This window comes from Dioscorea cayenensis, chromosome 14 (genome assembly GCF_009730915.1).
Source record: "Dioscorea cayenensis subsp. rotundata cultivar TDr96_F1 chromosome 14, TDr96_F1_v2_PseudoChromosome.rev07_lg8_w22 25.fasta, whole genome shotgun sequence".
NCBI lineage: Eukaryota > Viridiplantae > Streptophyta > Magnoliopsida > Dioscoreales > Dioscoreaceae > Dioscorea > Dioscorea cayenensis.
The window spans coordinates 16376836-16401663 of record NC_052484.1 but is presented as its reverse complement, the minus strand read 5'-3'; the positions used below and the strand labels follow the sequence as shown (position 1 = coordinate 16401663).

At 32.6% G+C, this 24828-nt stretch overlaps 1 protein-coding gene across 1 annotated transcript; it reads right to left on the bottom strand.

Moving 5' to 3' along the window:
* Positions 1 to 12380: 12380 nt before the first annotated feature.
* LOC120275896 lies at positions 12381 to 18153 on the bottom strand. Its single transcript, XM_039282624.1, has 7 exons — positions 17898 to 18153; positions 17198 to 17803; positions 15765 to 16117; positions 14900 to 15111; positions 14082 to 14338; positions 13823 to 14001; positions 12381 to 12855 (listed from the first exon to the last, which is right to left on the bottom strand). Exons 1-7 carry the CDS (start codon positions 18103 to 18105, stop codon positions 12772 to 12774), a joined length of 1899 nt encoding a protein of 632 aa, XP_039138558.1. The 5' UTR covers positions 18106 to 18153; the 3' UTR covers positions 12381 to 12771.
* Positions 18154 to 24828: the final 6675 nt, after the last annotated feature.

Below are 24828 nucleotides of genomic sequence, written 5' to 3'. Positions count from 1 at the left end.
TAAAACAAAAGATTTTTTTTTTTTTTGAATGGCTATAATTAGTTTTGAATGTTTCACGGACATTTATTGTACAAATAAATAAATGTAATTAAATTTTTTTAATTATTAATATTATATTTAATATAAATAAAGACTTAAATGCAATTAAAAATGTTTACATTTATTCTTTGAAATTTTTTGGGAGCATATTATACATCTGCTATGTATAGATTTTGAGTTGCAAAGAAGTTTTTGGGAGCAGATTATATATCTGCTATCTATAGATATTGAGTTGATTTGAAAAATATAATAAAATAATCATATATTATATTTTAGATTGAATGTTGCGTATTAAGCAAAGTAGAAAGATCAAAGTTAGGTTTATCCATAAAAAAAAGAAATGTTCATCTCCGCATGCAAATTCCTTTTTCTTTCAGAGACATTACTCATCATATAGGATGGAAGCACACCTCCTTTGGAGCTTACTCAGTTAATAGTGGCTACCGAGTAGTAATCACCAATCATTCAAATAAGCAACTGCTTTTCTCCTCTACATGGCAAAATTGTAGAAGCTTACCAATGCCTCCAAGAACGCGAAATTTTTATGGCGGGCTCTCAAAACATCTTTCCCATAAGAGCAATCTTGCACTCACACCACATCATATCAACAAACATCTGCCCTATGTGCAATCTTTTTGAAGAGACAATCATGCACGCCCTCATCGACTATCCTTCCATACAAATAGAATGGACAACATCTGCACATCTCCCTATCATAAACCCACATCCATCTCGCTTCCTCACTTGGTGGGAACTTTGATCATACGCAAACCATCCATAGATGATTAGGCCATAGTGGTAGCAACATGTTGGAGCATCGGAAATAACCGCAATGCATTTTTATGGTCTAATAAGTGTTATTTTGTCTCTCATCAAGTCCAACTAGTTTTATACCTTCTCAATCAATGGCGATCTTGTTAATTGTGATTGAAGTTGGAAGAATTGAAGAGAAGATGGAATGGAGAAGAAAGAATGTCTGTTACTGTGATTGTCCTAGTGTAATAAGTTTTGATTTGAGGGGTAGGATTGTCTTTTCAAGTGTTTGAAAGTTAGTTGAGTTCATTGGAGATTGAGAGCGTAGGAGTGGGCTGAGATGGTTTTCCATCAAAGTTCATGGATTAAGTTCGAGGCTGAGCCAAGGATTGTGTTTTCAGGGAACGGCTAAGATTGCATCATCTGGAAGATTAGCTTAAGTTCGAGGCAAATTTGGTTAAGCGGTTAAGTGCACCAGGAGCCTACACATTGCAAAATGACTCAGCTAGTTTGTTTCATTTTAGTTATTATGGTTTGTGTAATATGATTAAAAATGACTTGTATTCTTAGTCAAATAGTATGTGTAGTTTTTTTCTAAATTTCTTTGTTCCTTTTACTTGTATGAATTTTTTAGATCAATAGTGAAGGCTTTGATGTTTGGTTTCTATACCAAAGTTGTTCCTTATGTTATCTAGTTTCTATATACTAATTAACAGTGGTATCAGAGCTTTGAGGTGAGTGTTGTGATGGTTCTGGGAATTCTTTTGTTGTGAGGATGTTTTAGAGGATTATTGTTTTGAGAGGTTGTGTTTGGAGTATTGATTGTGTGAAGAAAGGTTACAAATTATAGAAGCAACGATATCAAGCTCTTCGTCTACACCCACACCTGATATTTCTCATTCTCTACTATCAATATTCAAAGGAGAAAGTTATGAGCACTAGAATTACATAATGAGAACTTTTTTTAAATCTCATAGGTTGTGGAAAATTGTTGAAGATGGTATTAGCAAAGAAAAACCAACAAAGAAGGAGGTAGAAGATGATGCAAAGGCCTTGTTCTTGTTGTAGCAGGCTGTGGATGAAACAGTTCTTCATAGGATTGTGAGGTTTGACTCAGCAAGGAAAGCTTGGGATCACTTAAAGAATGAAAATCAAGGTACATCTAGAATGGTTTCAGTGAGGCAGCAGACATTGAGACAAAATTTGATTTACTTCAGATGAAGGAAGAAGAAACAGTACAACAATGTATCACAAGGGTGTTGGCAGTTGTAAATCAAATTAGAGGTATGGAAAGTGAATTAAAAGATGCAGATGTGGTGTTAAAGGTTATGAGAAGTTTGTCATCAAGGTTTGTACATGTTGTCACATCGATTGAAGAAGCAAGGGATATGTCCAAGATGTCTCTAGATGAATTGAGATGGATCTTTACAGGCTCATGAGGCTAGATTTAATTAGTATTCTGAGAAGCCTGAGGCATTTGTGATCCAAGGAGATGCAAGAGGTGGCAGAATGAGAGGAAGAAGTAGGAATTTCAGAGGTAGAGGAAGATTTGGAGATAATTCTAGAAGTGGTGTTCAGAGGCAAGGTATGCAACAGAGGCAACAAAGCATAAATGAAAGTGTCAAAGGTGGTCTAAGGCCTTTTAGGAGGTTCAGTAGAGATCAGAGACAATGTAGTCAAAGGTTTGGTAGCGGATTGCAAAATATACAATGTTTTAAATGCAAGAAATGTGGGCATTATCAGTCACATTGTTGGTCTTCTCAAGGTAGAAATTCAGATGAGGGGTCTAATTCATCAAATACTCCAAGTTCAAGTGATTATGGGAATTTATTCATGGTGCATAATGGAGAAGAAGTGAATAATTCTTCTATTTGGCTGTTGGACAGTGATACCTCTAATAATATGACTGGTAGAAGAGACTTTTTTTCATAATTTGGATGAAACTTTGAGGCATAAAGTAAGGTTGGGTGATAATAAGGAGGTTAAGGTGCTTGGCAAAGAATTAGTTGCAATCAATGTCTATAGAGGAGGAGCAGTTAAATTGATTCATGATGTTCAATTTGTACCTTATTTAACTCATAATTTGCTAAGTGTTTGCTAGTTAAGTGAAGGAGGCTATGATGTGAATTTTAGTAAACATGGGTGTGTGATTTAGACTGTAGACACTGGGAGAGTTTTGTCTCATGTTAAGAGAAGTGGCAACAATTTATTTCCATTTGAGTTTTTCAGTGATGAGCAAGTGAATTATGCATTGAAGAATGAAGATTTAGCAAATAAGAGGTATGGGCATTTAAATTTTCAAGGTTTGTAGGTGTTGGCACAACAAAATATGGTTATGGGTTTGCCTAAAGTGAAAAAAATAAGTTACCGTGAAAAATGTGTTTATGGGAAATTAGCAAAATTTTCATTTAATTCTAGAAGGACCTGGAGAGAGACACAAACTTCAATTGGTACATGCTGATGTATGTGGGCCAATGCAAACTGAATCAATTGGAGAAGGTAAGTACTTCTTGTTGTTTGTTGATGATTTTACAAGGATGTGCTGGGTGTAAATATTGAAGTTTAAGCATGAGGTGTTCAGTTGCTCCCAAAAATTTATGTCTCTAGTTGAAAGACAATCAAGACATAAATTAAAGATTATTAGAACAGATAGAGAGGGAGAATTTATGTCAAGAGAATTTCAGGAATTTAGTGTACAGAAAGGAGTAAAACATGAGTTAACAGCTCTTTATACTCCCCAGTAGAATGGGATTGCAGAAAGGAAAAATAGGACCTTGGTGAAGAAGGCAAGGAGTATGTTGAAGGCTAGTGGATTGGCAAAAAGTTTTTGGGTGATGCAATTTCTACTTCAGCATATGTCTCTAATATTTCATCAACATATGCAATCAAAGGAAAAACTTCACATGAAGCTTAGTTTGGAGTGAAAATAAAGGTATCACACTTAAGGGTCTTTGGTTGTGTGGCTTTTGTTCATATTCCTATACAAAATTTGCAAAAACTGGATAATAGAATAGTGAAGGAATTTTTATTGGGTATTGTACTGATGCTAAGGCATATAGAATTTATGTGCCTAAATCTGCGAAAGTTCTAGTTAGCATAGATATAAGATTCATTGAATCTGAAATCTGGTAGTGGACTAAAGAGAAAGAAACATCATCTGATATAATTGCTTTACAAGAAAGGAGAGTGGTGACAGTTATAGGAAATTCTAAAACAGGTGAGATGGATAATTCAGATTTAACAATAGCAAGTAGTAGTGAGAGAGATTCATCTCTAAAGCAAGTTGAGCAAGCAAGTGACTCTAGTGTTGATAAATCACCAACACCAAAGGTTAGAACTTTAAAGGAACTGTATGAAAGTTGCTCTTTTCTTAATGTCATAGATCCCAGTAGTTTTGAAGAGGCAGAGAAATTAGAACATTAGAGGCAAGCTATGGCAGAACAAATTGACTCAATTCAGAAGAATGGAACTTGAAAACTTTGTGAATTACCAACAGGAAAGAAGGAAATAGGTGTCAAGTGGGTTTACAAAACAAAATTGAAGCCAAATGGAGAAATTGAGAGGTATAAAGCCATATTTGTAGCAAAAGGATATTCTCAAGAATATGGAATTGATTATGAAAAAGTGTTTGCTCCAGTGGCTAGAATGGATGCAGTCAGAACGATTTTAGCTCTTGGAGCTCAGAGAAATTGGCTAATTTATCAGTTGGATGCAAAGTCAACATTTTTTAATGGTAAAATTGAAGAAAAGGTATATGTTTCTCAGCTTAAAGGTTTTGAACTACAAGGTAAGGAAGGTCAGGTTTACAGGTTGATTAAAGCTTTGTTTGGACTGAAACAAGCTCCAAGGGCATGGTATGATAGGTTAGATGCTTGGTTTAATTCACAAGGATTTCATTGAAGCCTGACAAAACACACATTATAGAAGAAATTGGGAAGTCATTCTGAGGTATTACTGGTGTGTGTATATGTGGATGATCTAATTTATTTGGGATCATCAGTAGAAGTTGTCAAGCAATTTAAAGAGGCCATGAAGAAGGAATTTGATACGATAGATTTGGGTTTGATGAAATACTTCTTGGGTTTGGAAGTAAATCAGAATGAATGTGGTGTACATATGTCTCAGAAGAAGTATGCTAAAGATTTGTTGAAGCAATTTAATATGCAGGGTTGCAAATCAGTGGGTGTTCCAATGAGTCAAAGTACAAAATTGTAATTGAATGAAGATGCAGAAAGGGCTAATGCAGCCATTTACAGAAGTTTGGTGGATAAGCTTTTATATTTGACACACACAAGACCTAATTTAGTATATGCTGTGAATTTATTATCCAGACATATGGCTCATCCTACCAAAATTCAGTTTGGAGCTGCTAAGCATGTATTGAGGTATGTTGCTGGAACTTATGATTTTTGAATTCAGTACAATAGCAATGTTGAATATGTACTTGAAGGGTATTGTGATAGTGATTGGAGTGGTAGTACTCAAGACAAGAAAAATACTTCAAGTTTTGTATTTAATCTGGGTTCTGGAGCTATATGTTGGGCATCAAAGAAGCATGAGACAGTAGCCTTATCCTTTACAGAAGCTGAATATATTTCTTTAGGTGCAGCATGCTGTCATAGTATATGGATTGAAAAAGTTTTGGTTGATTGTGAGGTTAGCTGTGAAGCAGCAGTTCAAATATGGTGTGATAACAAGTCTTGCATTGCAATTGCTAAGAATCTTATTCTTCATGGCAGAACAAAACATATGGATGTCAAGTTTCACTACATCAAAGGGCTAGTAGCAAAGAAGAAACTTCAATTAAATTATTGTAGTACTAATGTGTAGGTTACTGACATTTTTACAAAATGTTAGGTTACTGACATTTTCACAAAATGTTTGAGTATTCAGAAGCATGAGCAATTCAGAGGAAAAATGGAAGTGTGTCAGCTTCAATCAAGGGGAATTTTGTTAGTTGTGATTGAAGTTGGAAGAATTGAAGAGAAGATGGAATGGAGAAGAGAGAATGTTTGTTACTATGATTGTCCTGGTGTAATAAGCTTTGATTTGAGGGGTAGGATTGTCTTTTCAAGTGTTTGAAAGTTAGTTGAGTTCGTTGGAGATTGAGAGAGTGGGAGTGGACGGTTGAGATGGTTTTCATCAAGGTTCATGGATTAAGTCTGGGGTAGAGCCAAGGATTGTGTTTTCAGGAAATGGCTAAGATTGCATCATCCGGAAGATTAGCTGAAGTTTGAGGCAAATTTGGTTAAGTGGTCAAGTGCGCCAAGACCCAACACATTGCAAAATGACTCAGCTAGTTTGTTTCATTTTGGTTACTATGGTTTGTGTAATATGATTAAAAAGGACTTGTATTCTCACTCAGATAGTGTGCGGTTTTCTCTGAATTTCTTTGTTACTTTTACCTGTATGACTTTTCCAAATCAATAGTGAAGGTTTTGATGTTTAGTTTCCATACCAAAGTTATTCCTTATGTTATCTAGTTTCTATATAGTGATTAACAGATTTGTACATGAACATCCCCCTCATCCTCCAGTGACAACAAACACTCGTCTTCGTTGGTCCAAACCCACTGTCAGTAGTTTCAAATGCAACCTCGATAATTCACTGCATACCAAATCATCTCGCATATTTTGGGCACTATTGTCTAAGATGAATCAGGTTCTTTCCATAGCGCTATCCATGGCCCGCTTCCATTTACCTCCGACCTTACATTAGCTGAGGCTCTTGCATATCGGGGAACCCTTCTCTGGTTGTTACTTGGTAATATCCATGATGTTCTTATAGAATCAGACTCCCTCTCTATTATCCCAAAACTGAATTCCAAAATGATTCCCCAAGATTCTACTATGATGATCATTCTTCAAGATTGTCTAGCTCTTATGCAATCCTTTACAAATCTGCAGTTTATCTTTGCCAAATGGATAGCAAACCAAGCTGCCTATGTATTAGCCAAGTTCCACAACACTACTTGCACTTACGATGAATGGCACTCTTTAATGCTATCTACCAATGTTTCTTTTGAAAAAAGAAAGTGTCTCTTGCTCTTTTTGCTATGCTGCATTTTCAAATATTCAAAAGTATTTTTTATATGTGATATTGATTTATGTTGTATTTACTGTTAAAAGCGATAAATAATTACATAGGTATATATAGCCATTTTTCAATGGGTTTGGATATAATGAATGTTTTGTTTAGATAATAAAAAAAAATAGCCACTGTCAAACTCTTACCACCATCCCCTATGTTTTGTTTTAATGTACTATAAAACCCTGACATTGCACATTACGTAGTCTTCTTTCATATACACCTTTGAAATGTTGAATATATATATATGAATGCGTCCTCTGCGGACATTCATGGGGCGTTCACTAAAAAAGCAAAATTAAGAGAAAGAAAATAAAAAAGAGATACGCAAGAATAATGCAGAAGAAGGATAAGTATAAGTAAATTTAAACAATGGCTAAGCTTGTACTTAGTTTGAAAATCAATAATCGGTTGGATTAAAAATATATATATATATCACGGGGATGCAAATCAGTTTCAACGACTATAATTGATTGAGTTACTATTATTGATGATGATCAAATAGTTCTGATCAAAATACTGTGCATCCCACTTTATACTACGTTAGATTCAAATCTAATGACTGAGAGACGGATATTCGTAGAATTTTTATCTAGCAACGTTCGTAAAAAACTCGCCCTATATATATATGGCAATAGGTGACAAGTGCCCTTATTTAAATGTTTGTCAAAAAATAGACAAGTATGGACTTATTAACTCGGGCAAGCACTATATGGGCAATGCAAGTCCGTCACATGGACGTCTAGAAAAACATTTGTGATTTTTTTTATATCTAAATTCTATGAGATTTTTATTGATTATTTTGTACATATATTTCTAGAAACATTATAACGAAAATGTTAGAAAGACTAAATAAAATTTTAATGTACTTAGTTAAAAATAGTGAAAGTTATTAGCCGTGGGCTAACCCAATGGTAACTACTTGTAGTTGTGATTTTGAATCTCTCATATTATAATTCATGTTCAAGTCCCCTTCCCAAATATATATATATATATATATATAATGAAAGTTGTTAAAAACCTGTGATGTTGTAAAACATTTCAAATAAATGTTAATTAAAGCAAAATATCATAAGGGACATGCTCCTAACTTTCTATTAAAAAATCATATGTTTTTATTTTAATTTTTTTAATAAGTTAAATATAAAATAATTTTAAAAAAAATAACAACTACAATAATAATAATAATAATTTCATTTATTACTTCATGCATGTTTTTATTTTAATTTGAAAGTGTGATTTCTGAGAAAACCCAATTAATTAGAATGCTATTTGTTCTTAACTTTTATATTAAATTTAACACCGTCCCACTTAGGTATCATAAGTTAACATTTAGAAATGATGGCTCTAAATAAATTAATAAAAGTAACCTTCACTCCACGCCATTAGCCGCTTTTCTCTCCGTTTCTTTTTCTTTTTTCTTACTTTTCAAAGAAAGAGTCCACAATAATTTTTTTTTTTTAATTTGAGACGATAATCCCAAAATGACAAGTCATCGGTAGCCCACTAGCATTGTCATAAGGCATTAATGAACTAAAGTGTTGAATCGAAACTCTGTGCTGAAATATTATAATGATATTGTAGCAATACTATTTATCACTATTTTTAGATACATATATTATTTAAATAGGACTGGATGAGTCCTCTATGGGGGGTGTTATATTTTTCCCTTCTATGATTATATATGATAGGGGATTTATCAACTTAATTTAACTGTTGAAAATCTTTGGATGTACATGTGGTAAGACTTTCATCACCCAAATATAAAGTCTGATTGGGTTAATAAATTTTTAAGTGATTAATAAATCACCATAATTACAAGACTTTCATCACCCAAATATAAAACTCTGATTGGATAAATAATTTTTTAAGTGATAAATAAATCAGCATAATCAGTGCATCACTATAGCGGTTAGTCCTTTAACCACCCTTTGGCTTTTGATAAAAAAAAAATTAAGATAAACCCAAATTAAGTTTGATTATTTGTCTCTATTTCATAATCAACGAAAGACTAAAGCATGAACAAAATAAGTTTTTTTTTTAATAAAATAAAATAAGTTTCAACGAAGTCATGAAATGCATGAAGTTTGTGACGGCCATGTCTAATAATTAAGTAGTGACTTAGTCAACGTAATCACAATTGATGATGATCCCATGCAAAAATAATGAAACTAATGAGTCAATTCAGTACACTGATTACTCTTTATTAATTACTAGTCATTATGTTACAACTTTATTAGTTAAAAAATATATTAAAAGTAACTTTTATTTATCTTTCCCTAAGAAATCATTATTATTTCTTGTTATTCTAGAAAAATATTAAGATCACAAATTTCATAATCACTTTTCACTGCCTTTAAACTCTAAATTTCTTTATTTCCCCCCTAATTTATACTAGTTTAATTAGATCAGACTTTCAATTCTTCCATTGTAGAGGTGTTAAATATATTGTAATATTATTTTATATATTTAAATTATATTAAACTATTTTTTATATTATATTTTAAGTATTATATAAATGTGCCCTACTTCAAGGTGACCATGCTTTTTTTAATTTTTGTTTCAACAACTATAGTTTTAGATCATTACTTCCAAAATAACATCAAGGATATATATATATATATATATATTTGAAAACATAGATAAACTAGACATAAACTAAAGATAAAGCATATTATAGAGGTACATTAAGAAGAGCAAAACAGAAAAGATTTACTAACAGTTAAGAATACGGACATACAAAAATACACATTATTTTTAATAATAAGAGAGAAAAACATATATTTTAGTTATAAGAAAAATAAATTCTTTATTTTCAAACTCCAAGGCATGATTACTACTACAAAGATGCATGGGAAGCACAATAAGAAAGAAGTCAAGGCAAGCAAGGTGGGTAGTGGGAACTCAATGGCAACTAAACAATACAGTAAAATAAGAACTTTTCAAAGTCAAAATAAAATCACTTCTTCTTTGCTTTAGTGCCATAAAAAATAATAATAATAATAATAATAAAATCATGAAATGCATGCCGGACAAGACCCTCAACAAGTTTACTAACAATCAAACATTCATACACAAACAAATAACAAAGATTTAACGTCCAACCAATACTTTGGTAAGTATATATATATATATATATATACTTGTGCGTGTGCATTCATCTGAAACCTTTGACTAAGTTTTCATACATCCAAATCATCAAATCAAAAACACAATATAAATGGTTGAAACTTGAAATCATTAATTGGTCATCTTCTCTACAAGTGATAAGTTAAGCATAACCATGACTTCTAAAGAGGACCTCTCCATTGGAAACCAGTTTAGCTTTTCTTCTAGTCCTTTATACAGAATGGAGGGAAGCAGTGAGAGTGAGAGAAATCATGACCAGTTTGATTATTTTGGTAGTTCGAAAGGTGGGAAGTTTCCGTGGTGGCCGGAGGAGGATGGTGAAGAGGAGGAAGAGAAGGATATACAACACCATGTAAAAAACAAGGATCATAAGCAACATTGTTTTGATCATTATTATGTTTCAAGAGCCGAAGAGATAGCGAAACATCGGCGAGAGATGATTGATATGGTGAAGGACTTGCCAGAGTTTGGTTATGAATTAACACTGAAAGATATGGTGGAGTTGCCTGCAAAGGTTGAGAAAGAGAGTAGTAGGGAAAGAGAGGAATGGATGGATAATTATAGCAATGAAAAGGAAAAGGAGAAGGAGAGGAGAAGAAGAAGAAGAAGAAGAAGAAGAAGAAGAATGTTAAGAGTGGGGAGTTTTTGTTGAAGATGTTCTTGCCTTTAAATTTAGGAGGGAAGAACAGTTTAGGAGCACCAGGTTATAGTTCAAAAGTTTCACCAAGGTCTGTGGGCATTGGAACTGTTGACAAGGTTGTGGATGATGATAATGAAGACCATGAAAACAGGTATTTAAATGTTTTTATAGTTTTAACTTATGTATATATTTATGTATGTATGATATTTTATTTTATTGTAAAGAGTTTACTATTTTATATGAAAATTTTCTTCTTTTCATCTTGTTGATTGCAGGAAAATGAGAGGTTGTTATTATTTTTTGCAAAACAAGGGTAAGACAAGCAGTGTTGTTGAAGGAAAATATTAATATTTGTCATCATGTATCTCTGGTTCATGATATGTTGGTTTTTTATTTTTTATTATTTTTAAGTTTGCATTTTTGAATTGGATTATTTTTTCTTTTTTAGTTGTTTATATGTAGGACATGATGTAACTACTCACAAGAAGAATTGAGATCTCTTTCATATGTGTAACAGGGAACTATTGTAAGTCTATTTGAAGGGAAAAAATAATTATATATTATTTTTTATAGTGTTGTTGATTTTAATTATTTTGCTTCTAAAATGTTTAGTATGGTCTCTGCCCAATTCCATACAAAGCACAAAGATGAAATGTATGATGGTCATTGGTTGGTGGATTATCAAATATATATAATTTTATTTATTTATTTTATGATGTCCAAGTCACTTTTGATGATTCAAGTAGGAGTGCCGGTTTATTCCAAAATTAGAACATCCTTGGAATTAATGTTGCATATTATTTACGGGCAAAACGAATATTCACAAGTTATTATTAAGACAATATAGGATTTTATTTATTTAAAAGATAAAAAGAAATAATCACATTTGTTTTGAATCTAATTGTAAGCCTTTTTTTTTTAATTAAATCAAAACCCAAACAATATGACAAACCCCATTTTAATTGACAAAATACTCCCTCCAATTTTATTTCTACACTTGCTAATATTTATTAAAAATAAAATAAAATAAAACACCATCTTGAAAGAAAGAGTAAAATAAATAAATAAATAAAATAAAGAGAAAAATTAATAAAATATTTATATATTTTTATAATAAGTATCACTTTGAAAAGGCAGATACATATTATACAAATTTAAGATCCTCAACTAATTTTAAATGAATCTCAATTAATTTTAAACAACTTTCTTAATAAGCATGAATTGGTTAAAGTGGATACCTAAATAAGACCGGAAAGAGAGCGTATGTTAAATTGTTATCCAAAAAGATCCATAATTTCAATTTAAATTCCCAACCAGTTAGACATTTTATATTATTTCTAAATTTAAAAGCATACTCTTTCAGAAAGATCAGATAATGTCTATCTAAATTTCCATTAGTATGTGTGAGTGTAATTAGAAATCTACAACAATTTCTAATAAGAAGAATTTACTAATCAAATCAAACTTATTTCTAATATAAACCATTGATTTCCTATTTGAATATACAAAATACAAAACCTTGTAAAGCAATAAATATATAAGGCAAATAATTGATGATCAAGGTAAAAGATATAACCAAGGACAAAGCAATTGTAAGATTAAAATATAAAACAAATAATTAATGATTCATGTAAAAGATATAACTATATATATATATATATATATATATATATATATGCCCTCGGATTGAAGGAAAACATATGACCAGCTAGAATAATTGGCTGAGTGAAAATTCAGGTGAAAATACAACATAATGATATTATGAATAAGGAGACAAGAAAATTTTTACATGAATCAAGACAAGAATAGGATGCCTCCAGAAACCCAAACCCTTCTACAAGCAACAAAAATAATGAAGAGAAAACCCTAAAAATGGCATCCAAAACAATATGAAATTTATGTGTGATCAAGAATAATAGATAAAAATAATGTATTCAAATGGTGTGAAGTACCTTTGGCCACTAGGTTAAAGTAGAACTCCACAAAAATTTCGTCCCCTGGTAGTGGCTGAACAAGAGTCACAGAAGTGGAAGTCTGAGGCGATATACAAACATATAAATATGGTATCGATTCTATCATCACTTGTTTTGATGATACGAAGCAAACTATGCAGATCCTATTCATCATCTTAATGTTTGTGGACGGACTGTTTTTTTCTCTTCAGCTCTGTGATGGAACAATTTCGCTATAGCTCGTCTTTCACAATCCTGGAAATAAGAGTTCACGAGGGTAAAGAGAGAACTAACATTAAGGGAACTTTGTAAGAATTTTGTAAGAATGTCTTTCTTGCAGACAGAGACTATATATACATACACACACGTTATGTATATAAGTATACATGTATCAGCAGAGCGCTTCCTCACTAAAAGCAGATAACCTACTAAAACATTATATGACTGCACACTAAGGACTAGGCGAGTAACACGTCAACTGCTTAAAATACGAAGATTTCAACCTAACTATACACTTGTTGGGTACTATCTCTCAACAATCTCTTTCTTATATAATATCTTCTCATATTGCATGATGAATCTTTTCATTCATTGTTTTTCCAATCCTATTACATATGGTATGATATTTTATCAAGAACCATGCCTTACCTTCTCTTTTAAGGTTGTTGGATTCTGGTGAAGTAGAAAATACCTTTGTCAGAAATCGAAACAGAATTGATTTAAGATTAAGATTAGACATTGAAATTAGGATCAGATAGATCTCAACTTCCAACACACATTTGAAACTATTGCTAAAAGAATTGAAAATAGCTATCTATTTTATGATTAAAACAACTCTAAGAAAATTAAATATTTTTTACATATCTACTTAAATTACAATGGGATTGATTAATGGATGCATGCACAATTATCTTGTGTACATTGATACTTAAATTTTAATCCATCTATATATTTCTATTTCTTAATTTTTTTAATGAATCAGTTTTATCAAAATTTGTCATACATTTTTAGTTTACAGGGGCTTGTATACATTTTTAAATATTAAAACAATATCAGAGTTAGCATCCCTTAGTTTGATTTCCAGCTATTAGGATTTTGTGTGGGCGCATATGCAATAATAACACTCAAAGTATACACAATTAAACTATCATGCAGGTTATACTAGCCAAAAAAAGACAATGAAATGAGTTGCCTGAAATTTTGAAAATTTGATCAAATGTACCTTGAACATATGGAGATGAAAAGGTTTGTTCGGATTCATCCTTCTTAGCTTCAGGTACGTATATGCAAAACTCAGCTGATCACGAGGAGTAAACCGATCGACCTCATTGAACCACAGACAAGAAAATAAATTTGACATTGGCGTGTGTGCTCTTACAATGAAAGATCCTTCTGGTACATCTGTTAATGAAGAAATAGTAGAGGGAATTAACTAACATTCACTAAATATCTAAGAAAATAAATGCAGATGAATATCATACAGCTAGGCAGCAACTTGTTTGGATCCGATGGATCAAATCTTTTCAAACCATCTTGTTGGTAGAAATGAAATTGTTGATCAATGATGGAATGGTTGAACTTATTCAACTTCTTGTTTTGCATTACCTCCTCCCAAACACAGTGACGATCATAATGATTGGAAATAGCATACTCATACCCTCGTCGCCATAGGAAGTATTCCAAGATAAGGAGAGGATCTCTCTGAAGCCGCAATTTACTATCGAGCCATATTGAATACCTGATCAGATGTTGATCATTTATTTGAGAATTGAAAATGATAAGTTGTTTGCTTATATGAAAGAGAAGGTAAACAGAGATAGATGAGAATTCAAAGAGTGGCAGGCAAGAGTACACTCAGAGCAACAAGAAAATAAAAAGAGGACTTAAAACAAAACCTGAGCACCACTAACAAGTATTATTTCTAGGTAATTCCAATGTTCATGGAAATTTTCTCAGTTCCTGTGATTTGGTCCTAGTATGAGTTGCTCAGCTGAGACACTGGTGTTTGTTGAAATAGCAGCACATATTTTTGGGTAATGAGTCAACATTCTAAATGTTGACAATACAAAGTTCCTGTCTAAGATTAGGATTTGGCATAAGCAGTCAAATGTTTCATCTTGAGAACATTATCAGATGCCATATAACTACGTTCAAGCAATGATCCAAGCATTAATGGATCTACAAGAAGATCAAGGAATTTGCAGTAACTGGAAACAGAAAACAAAGGAAAATACTAGAAACTTTAAAATGTTAGGGTACCACAATGCTTCTACACTGAAATGAGTAGCTCTATCCTCACCTTGCAGAAGTGAAGAGACGATGTGCCAAAAATTTGGGTATTTTGCCCACTCTCCGCATGTCAGTATAAGGTAAATTTTTCACCACAACTATCTTCCACAAACCAATAGACCCCGTGTTGTCCATTTGCTGACCTTCAGACAACAAAGTTTGCAATGTATCTTCATCCATAAACATAATAAAGCAGACATTCTTCTTTGATTGTCTTGTTATCTGCAGAAATACAATAACTAAAAATCAGAACTATGCAGACTTGTAATGCAAAAGAATTAGCAAGTATCCTCAGAAATCAATTCTTTTTGCTAATTAAGATGGAAGATAGTTTTCTAACATTACACAAGCATCCTATCATTGTTTTCCAAGATTCAGTACCTTTATCCAATAGTATTGTAATTATCAAAACCCAATCCATATATTAAAACCCTATAAGGTTTAGTTGCACTTTAAAATGGAAAGAGCTACCAGAATTACCATTATATATCTGTAATTAGAGTCTACATCACAATTTTCTACAGCAGAGGGGCTTACTAAGATGCTCAAAAGCATAAATACAAACAAACCAGTGGCAAGGAAATAAAGTCAACAGCTCATAGATTCCACTAAATCATGTTAGATGCAAGAAACTGGAAAAAGACATCATTTCAGCAGTTTACTGTTGTGTAATTGAGCATTTGAAACAAGCAAGTTTATGTCAGACAAAGGATGCAATAAATGCACCATTGATGTGATGTCTTATAAATGCAACGTAAGCCAACAAGGTCTATAAGAGGAGGTCCACTGTTAATTTCCTTTGCAAAGAATGTGATGTCTTATTAACAGTCATCTTATATGCATATCCATATGCCAAGATTGAGATAGGAAAATACCGTTTTGCCATACGGTGTTCTCAAACGGTCCGAGTTTCCAAAGATGCAAGATGCTACACCAATGTGGCAGCTGCTCATGTACCTCACATCATCTTCTGCAATATCAAAACCAGTACTTGGTGATCCAATAGGACCTTTGACAAAGCCACAATTAATTGTTTGGTCCTGAGCATAAAATGACTTCTCCCTTTCTTGAAGACCTTGATGCCCAGCAAACCTTGGTTCCCAGTCTTCCAATCCACTGGGCCTGTCTTCTACATATGTATATTGAAGAGAAAATCTAGCAAATTTCTTGTTCTCAACAGGTTCAATGAGTCGAGTCGAGTTCAAAAACTTCATCTCACAAGATGAACCTGACACATTTTAGTGCAATTTAATTCGGGCATACAGAATGGGAAAGTATAATCTGTCTTAGAAAAATAAAAGGCGAAAATGAATGTGATTAAATAACCTAGCAAAGAGCTCACATATCACACAACTCACATAATAATAGGAAGAAGTTACAACTTACAACAACTGATACTAGCACATACTTGTGGAAGAACATTGATAAGCTGAAAAGAGATACATGAACATTAAAGTGGCTGGTTATAGCAGGAAATGATCCTCCACTAGCCTCAGGCTCAGTCCTTTATATGGACAACAGTTGTACTTGCAGAATTGCATAGAAAAGTCTAGTGATGATTAAACACAATGCTTTAAAGTGATCTTAATCAAGGCTTGGTTAACACACAAAGCCTTTGGATGGACAACAGAAGTACACACAGCGTTAACTCAACTCCAAGTCTTACTTCATTTCTTCCCAACCAATCAATTTGGATGAGGGACCTAAAAACCCTACCTAAGAGTAGTAATCAAATCCTGATCTACCTGCTCTTGTTAAGCTGTATCTTATTTCACTAAGGTGCACATAACTTTTGCATTGATTTTAAGAATTATGTTGCTTCCTCCCAGTATGACCTATATTACTAGATCAGGAAACAACACTCATATCTCATTTTAATAATTTTGAACTAATTGTGGCATTCTTCATCTTTTACATTTCATCCCAGTACCACCTTGACCATATACCACACTAATCTCTCATTTACAAAATTGACAAGGGTTAGGAGAGTAAAGCTGGAAGAATGTTATCTAATGCCAAATGTTAGATGATTTTGGAAGTTATTCCAACAATGTATTACTATGAATTACATTTTCTCCAAATTAGTGGACAAGATCTGTTCAATGCATTTCAGCATTTAATTCCTTGTTTCAATGTCCTCACGCAAATGGAAGGCTCTGCAAAATTGTTCCAATAGCTAAAATAAACGTATGATTCATCTAGACAAGATCATTTTCCTTTTCTAGTTTCATGTCACTAAAAGCACAAGCAATAAATCAAACTTCCAAAACAAATTACAAACTAATAATAAACACACAAGAAAACTTACGGCGAGCCTTCTTCTTCGAACTCCCAGCCGACTTCTTCTCCGAACTTTCTATCTTCCCTTCTGCACCGCCACCCACAAGACTCCGTTCCTTCCTCGTGCCAACATCAACCTTCCTCAACCCCATTGACACTGAGCCCTTCTCACTCTTCTTCCCATTTTTACCCATATTGTGCTCACCACCTGCAATCCCAGCTTCACCATCCCCCTCCCCTGCCTCACTATCATCCTCGGCATCAATGCCATCATCATAATCATCCTCTTCACTCGCATTATCAGTCCCCGTCTGCCCAACATCCTTCAAAGATTTCTCATACTCCTTCTTATACGAGTCCAGCTCCGCTCTCCCACCCTCGTTATACAAACCCCCACCATTCTTCACCTGCGGCTCCTTCTCCTTCTTCTCCTTCAACCTCACTTCATCTTTCACATCAAACACATCATCTTCCACAAAATCACGATCCCGTCTCCGATCATCACGGTCCCAGTACCGGGAATCACCACCGGACGCGCCGGAGCCCTTACCAAACCTCAGAATCTTCGGGAACGCCGCGCGATTGAGCCGGAATCCCGTTCCTGGCTCATTATCCTCCGAATCCAACTGCGTTTCTGCCAAAACAACAACAACAAGAGACAATGGGATCAGAGGCCAAGATCAAGATCACAGAGATCATTAGGGTTAAGGAAAGAGGAGAGGGAAAACCTGGACCAGAGGAGAGGAGACGGGAGGCGAGGAAGAGGAGGGCAAGGAGGGCGGCAAGGAGGATCAGGGCGGCGAAGGCAGTGGCCGGAAGACGGCGGGAAGAGCGACGGTGGACGCGGATCCGGCCGGGCTTGTGAGGGATCCGGGAAGGCAGAGGGTCGGAGCGGGTGGCGGAGCGATCAGCACCCGATTGTCTGAACTGAGCCATGAGATCATGGTTTGGATTTCTGAGCCTTTGAATCCGATAAGAGACACGCACCCAAATACTCTAGTGTTCTTTATTACTATTATATACTTCAATATTTTATTCCATTTTCTCTCTTATTAATCGCACATTAATAATAATAACTACTATTTTTGTTTTTTTAATTGTTAATTTTATATTTAATATAAAAATTAAATTAAATGTAATAAAAATTATTTAATTTTGTTATTTAAAACACTCTGACAATATATTATGATGTACAGAGAATAATAATAATAATAATAATAATAATAATAATTAATAAAAGTTCCAAAAAACCCCTTTGTTACTTAAAACTCACTCTGGAAATAAATTATAAATTTATTTTCACATGATGTATAGATAATAATAAAGGAAAATTATTGTTTACCTCTCAAAAATTTCAAAACTTCCCAAACAGCTCCTCTGAGTCTTAAATACCTCGGACAACCCTTTCGTTATTGTTTCACTTCTTTTTTGTCCCCTGTAGGTCACTAGGACTGGGTCCATGTTATGAAATTCCATCATTGCCCTTAAAATGGTGGGAAAAAACCGCTCAATCACATCATGTCAAATTTTTTTGCATACTTTTTTTTTCATTCTTTTTGCATTCTTTTTTTGTTTTTTTCTCAAACAAAGTTTGGAAGACTCATATCACTTTGGATTGTTGGAGTTTTTCATTACCTCCCCATTTGGTGTGTTCGATTGGAGTTCTCCCGATTGCTCGATAAAGTGACAATCTCTTCCTTTTCTCACCTTGATCATCCTGCGAGAAAAAGTAACAATTTTTTTATATAAGTTTACTATAGAGAGATATTGTGCTATTGCTAGATACAAAGGGGAGTGACGAGTGCTAGTGTTCATGGCACTGACTTCTTAGGAATCACAGTAGATTTCTTATATAGATTTCTTCTCATTGTAAAGTTCTTTTTCTTTATGTTTGCATAGTTGTAGAAGTTAATTATTGATTAGTTATCCAAGTTTCCGCTTAAAAGTATATGTTTTCGCTTAATTATTCTAGTTTCCACTTAAAACATAAGTTTCCTCTTAAAACAAAGCAAAAAAAAAAAACATAAGTTTTGCTTTGTTATCCTTGTCCAATCCCAGTTTCTGTTTAAAATTATCCAGTTTCCTTTTAAAATGTTTATTTTTTTCCGCTTAAATTTTCTAGTTTCTATTTAAAATGTTATGTTTCCAGCTTAAAATGATGGTATTTCCACTTAAAATTTCTTCTTGTTGTATAGTTATTTGATTTTAGCAGGTATTCAGATTCTATGAGCGTATCCATTCCACCTCAGAACAACCCTGATGGTGTGGGAGGCCTTTCTTCCACAAAAGACAGCTAAGCATAAAGACTACCATTCTTTATTATATGAAGACAACGATATTTACATAAAAAATTTAATAAGTTTGTGGAAAAGAATTTATGTTAACATAATTACATTGTAACTACAAACAAACTTATAACCACAAACAAAAGAATCTAGGTTAGCATGAAGAGTAATGCATGTACTCATTTTTTAAATAGAAAACTCATTTTTTAAACAAAAACATTGATATTTAAAGAGAAAAACCGGTATTTACGTAACAAATTAATCACTGGGTATAAAAACCAATTAATCCTGACCACTCATACATCTTTAAATAGAAACAACGATATTTAAGCACTTTTTAAACGCAAAACGCAATATGTTAAACAGAAACATCGATAGTTAAACAAAAGCAATCAAGCATAAAGACGGTCGTTCTTTATTATATGGAGACATTGATATTTACATTGAAAATTTAATAAGTTTGTGGAAAAGAATTTAGGTTAGCATGATTACATTATAACTACAAACAAACTTATAATTACAAACAAAATAATTTAGGTTAGCATGAAGAGTGATGCATGTACTTATTTCTTAAACAAAACACTCATTTGTTAAACAGAAACCTTATTTCTTAAACAAAAAGCTCATTTTTTAAACAGAAACATTGATATTTAAACAAAAAAACCGGAGATTTACGTGACAAATTAATCCTGGGTATAAAAACCAATTTATCCTGATCGCTCATACATCTTTAAATAGAAACAACGATATTTAAGCACTTTTTAAATGCAAAACGCAATATGTTAAACAGAAATATCGATAGTTAAACAAAGGCAACCAAGCATAAAGACGGTTGTTCTTTATTATATGGAGACAACGATATTTACATTAAAAATTTAATAAATTTGTGGAAAAGAATTTAGGTTAGCATGATTACATTATAACCATAAACAAACTTATAACTACAAACAAAAGAATTTAAGTTAGCATGAAGAGTGATGCATGTACTCATTTCTTAAACAGAAAACCCATTTGTTAAACAGAAACCTCATTTTTAAACAAAAACCTTATGTTTTAAACAGAAATCTCATTTCTTAAACTGATACTATTAAACACTACATAATGCAACCATATCAAATTAAAAGAGAAATATATATTATAAACATTACACAGAACAATGAGATTGCATAACAACCAAAAAATTTCTCTTTCTGACAGAATACTTTACAAACCAAATGGACAAAAACAACAAACAGAATGTAAAAACAAAAGAAAACTACACAACTTCTTCAACGGCGTCCACCTCGCCTCAATACCTTAGAGCGCAAACTGATGAAATGCCAAAGAGTTGAGCGAGAGTTCTCCTTCGAGATCATGGTGGAACGAAATTTTAGTCCTTCACAAGATACCCAGGCAATGACAACTTTGGAAAGGGAAAAGCTGAAGAGGTGATGAGAGCAAATAACCGGTGTCAGTAATAGTGTTCTCTCGGGATTACACAAAAGAAAAACCGCTTCCTCTAAAAGCGGAAAAAACCATTACACCCAAGGGCATTATAGTCAAACCATGTCGCATTTGCCACAACTTCCCACGCAAGGGATAATTTTGTCCAAAAAATTTAAAATTAACTATGTCAATCACCGTTAGATGCTTGGGGGGGATTAAAAATCATTATATTTAAAAAGAAGGGGTTTTTATCGATATTCAAATTTAGGGAGAGAATCTGTGCATATTGCAAACTTTGGGGGTGTTTTTGGAAATTTCCAGTAATAATAATAATTATTATTATTAATTAATAAAAATACCAAAAAATCCCTTTGATTCTTTTGATTATATGAGTCTGTTAAAATTTTCATACCCTACCAAATCCCTTATTTTAAAAATATTTTTTAAAAAAATTAATTTTATTTAAAATTATTAATATGTTCCTAACGTTCATCACAAGCTCCACCATTATTTAAAATTACTAATATATTTCTAACTTTGATCACAAGCTCCACCATAGGTGGCCACCCTAAGTACTTAACTGTAGGCACTCAAGAGAGGATGAGCTTAACCATTTGGGTTTGAACACTGATGCTACGTCACAAGTGCTCGACTGCAAGTGCCTTACATTGGCGGTACCCACCACTAGTAATAAAGATAATTTTAGTATTTTAATATATATATATATATATTGTTAGGTCTGACGACATGGATTAACATTATTTGACAAGCTAAGTAGTGACATGGCAAGAGGAAAGTAACGTGGCATTGATGACTCAGCTAAGGAAGTAATGTCTATGATGATGTGTGGCAAAATGTTAATGTCATGACATGTGAAGCTACAAGGGTTAGAAGATCAAGATGAAGATCATATTTAGAAGATATTTCTCTCAATGGAGTCATGTGATGATCAACTATTTTTGGAAAGTACGTCAAGTCTAAATGATCTCTTCAAGAAAGGCAAGTTTTATTTAAAGTATGTTTATGTATACTTGGTAAGATCCGGGATGATAAATCATATATTTGATAGAGCTCCTTTTTAGAAAAATCTATATTAAAGAGGAAGAGGAATATTCTATCATTGGCAAGAATAAAAGATCATGAAGATTGCATGGAACTTAGTGAAGCTATTTGAAGACACAAACTAAGATATGACAAGCTTAGTTTGGTGTGAAGCTATTTGAAGACACAAACTAAGTTAGGCAAAGACAAGCCAATAAGATTATCAAAACCATATTTAGTAACACAATTTGAAGGAAAATCCAAGAGCTAATTATGGGTGGAGCTATTCAAGGAGACTAATCATATGTGGAGATTGATTGAAGATTACATGAGATATGATTGAAGATTTTTAGATCCAAGCATGGATGATTAGAGATCATGCTTGAAGATATTGAAGGCTAAACTTGGATGAAGATGAGATCAAGTTTAGTAACAATATTTCCATGAGTCAAACAAAGATCATTTGGGAAAACCAAACTTGGGCCAAGTTTGGAAAGAAGATCAGGAGATCTTCGGTGACCATCTTTGGTGAGATGGTTGTGTGTGCCTTGGTAGGCATGTCCTTTGGGAGAGGGTGACCTACTAAAGTGACGTGAGGAAGGAAGCAGCTGCAGGCAGGAGGAGCTCGGGTCGAGTCAACTGCTACGAGGCGGATTGAAGGAACTGGGAAGGTTGAAAGTCGCAGATTCGGGTGCAACTGGCTAAAACTCAGTCATATTCAGTAAGGTGGGCCATGTTGCAACTGAGTGTTGCAACATCTAACTTTGGAAAGTGTCAAAGTTAGGAAGTCGCGGAGAATTCTAAAAGAGGAAGTTTTATTGAGACGTCGGCGCGTCTATATAAGAGATCTTGCTTGAAGATTTAGGATGAGCCACGAAGTGAGAAGACCCTTCGATGAGGGTTGACGAGAGTGGGCATTGGTCAATCTTAAGGGGATATTCTTTGTCTTGAGAGAGTGAGAGAGTGTTGTACTCTTTATTCTTAAGCCTTTTTTAGTGGATTGATTCTCTGGGTCTAGCCCCCAGATGTAGGCAAGGTTGTGCCGAACTGGGTTACCAACTTGCTTGTCATCTTTCTCTTACATGATTGTATATGTGTCCAATCTTCAAGTGAGTTCTTGAGTGACTTATCTTACCACACTAACCCACCGGAATCATCACTTTCCTCATATTTTATCACTTTTATATTTGAAATTCTACATTTTTATATTTTTTTTATTTCTACATTTAAAGCTGGAAAAAAAAAGCCTAACTTAGGTATAATTTATTTGAAATTCTCCCTCCGAATAAGCAGGGGCATTTTGGACATTTGAAAAAATAGAAATGTCTGAATTCAAACATGACATCAAAAGAATAAAGGAAATACTTAAAAAATTATATTGAAAAATCATAGAAACTATTTGGTCAAAAAGTAATTCATTCTAAACTAGTATAATTATTTATTAGTTGTGAAAAAAATCTAATTTAAAATATTGCATTTTTAGTGTATATATATACAACATTATACTATTATTGATTGACTATATTAATTTAAATTAGTTTTACCTTACTTGTAATAGCAAATTATCTTGTAATAGCAAATTGTACTAAATATATATATAAACTTCCACAGCTGATGAAAAGGTAAAAATAGAAAGATATAAAGATAAAGAAGTGTAAAGAACAGTGAATTAATAGTATCAAATCATGTATTTGCATAGAAATTAGGTAATTGAGTGCTTGTTGGTGTTTTTATAAATTTTGTAAAAAAATACTAGTAGAAATCGGGTGATTGATTAAATTATATCCTACTAGCGTTTATAGAAAACACAACTTTTATATGTGTATATGACTTATTTATATGTAATGTTAAATATTTTGGACGTAAATATGAAAAATATAAAATACATCAAGATATTGTTTTTTCGGTTAAAAGCTTATTGCATACATGTAGGAAAAAAATTCTCATAATAAAACCCATTTAAAAAATACGTATTCAATGAAAATTAAATATATTCAATTTAAATATTACAATTTAAAAACAATTTTAATGTCAAATGTGCATTGAATGTTAGAATGTTATGTATATATATATATATATATATATATATATATAAGCCAAAATGCAAACAATTTTTGGTAAACAACCAATCATTCATAAGCCAGTATTTGACTGTTTGACAGCTAGTTATGTCTGAATGTGAATTACATATTTATTCCTTAAAAAAATATGAAGTCATAATGTCATATATTAAAATAATTTAATCCATGTGAAATATTAGTTTTTTAATCTTTGGTTGCGTGTCATATATAAAATTGTTTATTTTACTTCTTTCTTTAGTCTGCCAATTTATTTTGTTTTTTTAAGAAGTTATTGTAAAAATTCAAAACAAATATGAAGGGATTTTCAGAGATTAAAATGAATTTATTCATGTGCAAAAAATGAAAATATCTGTGCAATTTATGAATTAAATTAACATTTTTGGATTTAAATACTGAAACATTTATTTTGATATATTTCAATATTGAATTATGGAGCTTTATTGTTCATTGATTCTGTTTTAGTTATGTCGTTTTTTAACTACAGACACTATACACAAAAATTAGTTTTTTTTACAATAATAATTTTATTAATTAATATTAAATTAATAATTTTTTTAACTCGGATATATTTTTGTTCAAAATACCGTAGGTGATGCAGCTATGACTTTTCAACAAAGAAAAACTTTGAAATATTTTATTTCACAAAATAATTCACTGATATAGCACAATAATTCATAATTAACTGCTAGAGTGGCATATATGTATGTATTCTAATTTTTTTAGAGATATATATAAAAAACAAAAAAATTATTTTATTTATGTTTATTTATTTATTTGATGACGCAAATAAAACCATTATGCATTGGTCGATTTTTGGGATGGAAATC